Below are 6,092 nucleotides of genomic sequence, written 5' to 3' on the forward strand. Positions count from 1 at the left end.
ATCACCTAAGGCTGAGATATGCCTTTTCCTCTAAGCATTGTTTAGCATGACTTGATTTACCAAAATGAACGACCAAGGGAGGTAAGCCATTTGGCATTTGCATGTTAGTGGCACTGGTTCACATGCATGAGTCAACAACAAAACCACCAGCTGCCTATATGGTAGCATAGAAAACACTACACACATACAAAGTGTATGGATGAAGCGAAGGTCAAAAGAAAGCTGTTATTAGATTAAAAAAAGGCACACATATGTCAAGTACCCATTTTTAGACAACATTTGTCTTGGCCGACAAAACACTAAAGACTGGATTGGAAACTTACAACATCTGGCCAAACAAAGACTAACTGAAAATGAATAGAGGTATTGCATGCATTATATCCATGATTTAGCCGAAAATAGCATTAGCTTCGGGCAATTTGGCAAAGAGAAAAAAAGGTGAATACGAAAACATAACGAAACATATTCGATTAAAACCCCACAAAAACATATCCAATTAAACTAAGTATATTAGACATAACAAGTATTTAAAGAAACCAACCTTTTCCAAACATAAAATACATCTTTGTATTCTCACTATTAAATGAGAGTGGAATAAATTCGAGTTTCATATACAATATCTCAATAAAAACACAAGGTGGAATGTCATTTTAGCAGTTAGGTTGAGAGGTCTTGTAAGATGCTCCCTCCTAGCCGAACAGGACCGATGGTCTGTACTAGCTATCACCGTAGAGGCCAAAATGGATAAAACTGGCCCTTATCTAAAGCTTCAACACAAAATGGCCCAAATCTGAATTTTTTTCACGAAATGGCCCCTTTTGCATGACGCCTGGGGCTAGGGCACGCGCCATGCTAGATAGCATGACGCCTCGGGTTAGGGCGTCATGCTATTTGGCATGGTGCCCTAGGCCGGGGCGCCATGCTACATGTCGCTATCATGACGTTGTTGCCTGGGGCGTCAATGTAAAAGAGGGCAATTTCATGAAATATTTTCAGATTGAGGTCATTTTGTGTTGAAGTTTCAGATAAAGGACAGATTTGTTCATTTTCACGGCCATAGTTGCTGTTAGCTGAAGCTATTTCCCTCGTATTTAATGACGTGATCTGAGCCGTCGATTTCGCAGCCGCATACAACCGTTGCGTCGATCACGGCCGTAGATGGTACGTTCTCCGCTTATAATTGCGGCCGCACCGCACAGTCCGCAGAGGCAGAGAGCAGCACGGAGGCAGGCAGGCAGGCAGGCAGGCGAGTCCTAGAGGGGCAGACGAGACGCCAAAAATAAGAAGCGGCGAAGGGGACGATCAAATCGGCAGAGAGAGGGAGGGAGGGGGAGGAGCGGAGGAGGCGGCTTCGACCCGCGCCGCGGTCCGGGGGGAGGCATGGAGGCGAACGGGCGCGGCGGGGACAATGACGCCGCGCGGGCGCCGCTCCTGGCGGGGCGGCGGAACTCGGTGGGGTCGATGCGCGGGGAGTTCGTGTCGCGGCTCCCCAAGAAGGTGCTCGACGCCGTCGACCCGGAGAGGCCGTCCCACGTCGACTTCTCCCGCTCCAAAGGCCTCCTGGAAGGTTCGGCAGGCCATCCTCCTGACCTCGCATTACTTCTTCTCTCCTTCCTTTTCTTGATTGATTGATTGATTCATCTGTACGTATTTGGCAAGCATTCTGCTGACGTTCGACTTCCGTCGTCGTCATGTTAGCAGCATGTTAGTTACGGGGGGAGGTGGCCCTTTTGTGGGTTTTCTTGTTAGAGTCTCGTCGGGTGAACTGGTGCTGATTGGCTGAATGGTTGGTGGCTGTGCTTGTGATTCTGGATTCCGGAATTCCATGGATAATTCGATGCTTTTTTGGTCATCACCTTCCCGTTATCATGGCGGTATTGCTGGGACCAAAGGAGGTGTTTATTATGTACTACTCGTAGTATTTTTTTGACAAACGTATCAGCTATCTTACTTTGTGATGGACACACGAGTTCTCTATGTTTCGGTGCTTTGTGGTTGTTTCCTATGCTTGCAACTTGTAAACTCGAGTTATGTTTGTGTACTGGGTGACATTTCCACCTTTCTCTTTTGTTGCCTTGGTCCTAGGCACCAGGCCATGCTGTTTAAGATTGGGCAAATATCCCTTCTGTGCCCGTTCTGGTCAATACTCGTTCGAATTATTTTAATTCTTTCTGGAAAAACACTTCAGGCATATAAAAATTAGCAGATGCAGTATGGCGTGGCGTGCCTCTGTTTACAGGTAACCTGCAACTGTATTGTGATTTTAGCTGTGCTAGCTAGCTAGCACATTGCTCATTTCCATTTTGTTGCCTGTAATCTCTACTGACTTGCCCAAATTTGTTCCTCTCTCTGGATCTTACGGAGTAGTTCAGATACCAAAACATCAAGACAAAACAATCACTTTTCAAAGGGAGGGAACATCTAGAATCTACAATAGCGGCCGGCGTTGGTTTTTAATACCAACATCTCTGTCAGGATGTTCTGCATCCGCTGATGTGCTCTTTTCTATGTGTATCTTTGTGGGAAACTGGAAAATTTGGACTTTTCTTCATTGAGATTATTTTTTCAAGGCTGGAGGAATGAGACTTGAACCTCGCAACCTTGTGCGCAATCCTACACCCCTGTTCTTGGATTTGATACTGAATGCGCACCTCTTTGAGACAGAACAGTGTTGCAAATTTTTAACCACATAAAATAAATTATTTGTGAGGTTCCATCGGCTGTACACTTTGATTCTTTAGTAGTTGTTGTGTTCTTTCTCTGTTTCTTTGAAACAAATGGGAGAGTTCTTTTTACTTCTATGAGTTGTTGGATCCAATCCAATCTTAGCTGTCTCAAGACTGTCCTTGTCTGTCCTTGTTGTTTCTTGGGACAAAAATAGATGTTGAACAGTGGGTGAGATTATCTCATTCATAGTCTGCTAAAAGAAAATTGCACCGTTCAAATTCATTATTTTCTGATACTATTCCTGTTTTTAACTTTTTAGCTGGTTTTGGTCCCATTTGTATTTGTTTTCCAGATGTTCCAATTTTTACCTGCCAGATATTTTTTACCTAGAAACCATTAGTACTCCCTCCGTCCCATAATATAAGAACGTTTTTGACACTAATGTAGTGTCAAAAACGCTCTTATATTATGGGACGGAGGGAGTATATTTTTACTGATAAGATAAGTATGCAAAGATGTGTATGCCGTAGCTTACTATGGTGGAATCGCAAGTATATCACATATGAACTATTCCTAATATTTCATAGTTATTTGATGGTTCCCCACAAAAGTGGTGGTATACGACCCAATCATTTTCTCTTTCTATATGCACAATATGAACTTTTTTATTAAGTTACTGATTTAGTGTGATTGCCTTTTGGGCTTATATAGGAGAGAAAGAATACTACGAGAAACAATTTGCCACCTTGAGATCCTTTGAAGAAGTTGACTCTATAGAAGAATCCAATGTAATAAGTGAAGAGGAAGAGCTCATGGAGCAAAGGCAGAGTGAATTTGCTATGAAGATATCAAATTATGCAAATGTTGTTCTCTTGGCGTTGAAGGTTGGTATTTCCCCTCTGTATTTAGTAAACTTGCTTAGACTCCTTTAGGTTCACTATGCAATTCATGCTCTCTCGTTTTCTTCAGATATATGCCACTGTTAAAAGTGGGTCAATTGCTATTGCTGCATCAACACTTGATTCATTGCTCGACCTCATGGCTGGTGGTATCCTTTGGTTCACACATCTCTCAATGAAGAGCATCAATGTCTACAAGTATCCCATTGGTAAACTGAGGGTGCAACCAGTAGGCATTATCATCTTCGCAGCTGTTATGGCTACTTTAGGTATGTTTTCTCAAGTCATGTCCTTGTTTACTTCTCGTTAGACTATTACCGCTGTCTTCAAATTTTAAACGATAATTATTTTGCATTTTCAGGATTCCAAGTATTTCTTCAAGCAGTTGAAAAGCTGGTGGTGAACGTGACTCCAGATAAATTGTCCCCACCACAACTCATGTGGCTATATTCAATCATGATCTTTGCAACAGTAGTCAAGCTAGCCCTGTGGTTCTACTGCCGGACATCTGGTAACAACATAGTCCGCGCCTATGCTAAGGTTTATATCTGTTTCTCAATTTGACTAGATTCAAATGAACAAATGAACATAGTTTACCAGAAGTAATGGGCTATTTTTCACAGGATCATTATTTTGATGTGGTCACGAATGTCGTTGGTTTGGCTGCTGCTGTTCTCGGTGACATGTTCTACTGGTGGATTGACCCAGTTGGTGCAATCGTCCTTGCAGTCTATACAATTACAAACTGGTCTGGAACAGTGTGGGAAAATGCAGGTTTGCAGTACTTGCTATAACATTAAAATTTGACATATGAAACACCAATTTCAGTATATAAATAATCTGATGCCACAAGAAAATGTTTCGTACAAGAACATCTGTTAGGACAAATTGATTGTAGGCCTACTGGACGTGGATGTCTCAAAGACTCAAACAGTATGAAACATGTTATTTTATTATATAAAGTTGAAGAATCAGGCCCTCCCATCGATTTCCATTGAAGAAACCTCCAACAGTTTTAACATAGTATTTTTTATATAATTAATTAATAGAAATACATAACTTGAATCCACTGATTACTCTCACAGATTTAGGACTGATATATAAGTAAAATTGCTGCATGTTACAGTTTACAGATGACGCTAGCCTGACATTTGGTTATTTATTAACACATATTGGTATCCTTGATGCAGTATCACTAGTAGGTGAATCAGCTCCTCCGGAAATGCTGCAGAAGTTGACATACCTAGCTATCAGACATGACCCTCAAATTAAGCGTGTTGATACAGTTCGGGCATACACCTTTGGGGTGCTTTACTTTGTTGAGGTTAGTATATCCTGCATCTATTTCCGTTATTTTTCATGCTCTTCTTTTAAGTGAATATATATTCCCTTCCCTGCAATATTAACCAAGATATTTGTACTATATCACGCATCTGTTTGAGACCCTGGGTGGCGGGTGCTGCACTGATTCTAAGTGAACACTTATTACTGCTTTATTTATTACCATGTGCTTTCCATAGCATTTGTTGGAAGTAGTAATTGACACAATACTGCATAAACAAATGAGATGTGCACGGTGGGTTAAGAGCTGGATTCAGTAGCTTCATACATACAAATAGTACAGAACATTTAAGTGCTTGTATGAACTTCACAACTCATGCTATCAGTGGACTGGCAGGTCGATATTGAGCTCCCGGAGGACTTGCCACTCAAGGAGGCGCATGCCATTGGAGAATCGCTCCAGATAAAGATCGAAGAACTTCCAGAAGTTGAACGGGCATTCGTTCACCTTGATTTCGAGTGTGACCACAAGCCAGAGCACTCGATCCTCAGCAAGCTTCCTAGCAGCCAGCCGTGATTACCATCTGAATTCACCGTGGAAAACACAAGATGTTGGCTATTTTGCTTGCCGTGCAGGATTCACTACAGTACATGGTGTCTTGCGTTATATGGAAGGGCTGAAGTTGAGCTAGGCATTGTTGGCCATCTAAATGAGATAAGAACCAGCGTTGGAGACTGTATAGACTTGTTTTGCGGAGCCCTCTAAGTGTCATGTTTCAAGTAAAAGTAGGTTACTTTTGCTTCTTGAAGCTGTCATTGTTTGTCTGCCAGGAGGGCTGCAATGTGGAAACGTTTGCCACAAAAAGAAAGCAAGCGGTTTCTATGTGCTCAAAGTCAGTTTTGTGAACTTAGTATGCCGCTTGAGAAACCCTGTTGGCTAGGGTCGTAAGGAGCGAGCTAGCCCACCCGGGCTCGAGTCCTAAGTGGACCGTGGTGCTTAGAGATTTCTGCTATAAAACTATGACTCCAAGGGTTAGTTCTGAATGATTTGTTTTAGTATGCCGCTTTTTTACCTGTGTGGTTTACTCTGAAAAAAAAACATTTGAAAAATGATACACTAACTTCGTTTATGGGCCATGTTTTAGACCTTTACATGGTATACAACATGTTTTTATGAAAATTTGTATGTTTGCGAAATTTTCCTCAACTTATACTTTATGAGTATCTCGCATGACACATACTGTA

The 6,092-nt window shown here is 41.9% G+C and overlaps 1 protein-coding gene across 1 annotated transcript; it reads left to right on the forward strand.

Annotated features, from left to right (window-relative positions):
* Positions 1-1,211: 1,211 nt before the first annotated feature.
* LOC123092862 (metal tolerance protein 4) lies at positions 1,212-5,740 on the forward strand. Its single transcript, XM_044514714.1, has 7 exons — positions 1,212-1,567; positions 3,379-3,551; positions 3,637-3,835; positions 3,928-4,106; positions 4,190-4,340; positions 4,757-4,890; positions 5,245-5,740. Exons 1-7 carry the CDS (start codon positions 1,381-1,383, stop codon positions 5,422-5,424), a joined length of 1,203 nt encoding a protein of 400 aa, XP_044370649.1. The 5' UTR covers positions 1,212-1,380; the 3' UTR covers positions 5,425-5,740.
* The last annotated feature ends 352 nt before the right edge of the window (positions 5,741-6,092 follow it).

The sequence above is a fragment of the Triticum aestivum genome, chromosome 4B (assembly GCF_018294505.1).
Source record: "Triticum aestivum cultivar Chinese Spring chromosome 4B, IWGSC CS RefSeq v2.1, whole genome shotgun sequence".
In the NCBI taxonomy this organism is placed as follows: domain Eukaryota; kingdom Viridiplantae; phylum Streptophyta; class Magnoliopsida; order Poales; family Poaceae; genus Triticum; species Triticum aestivum.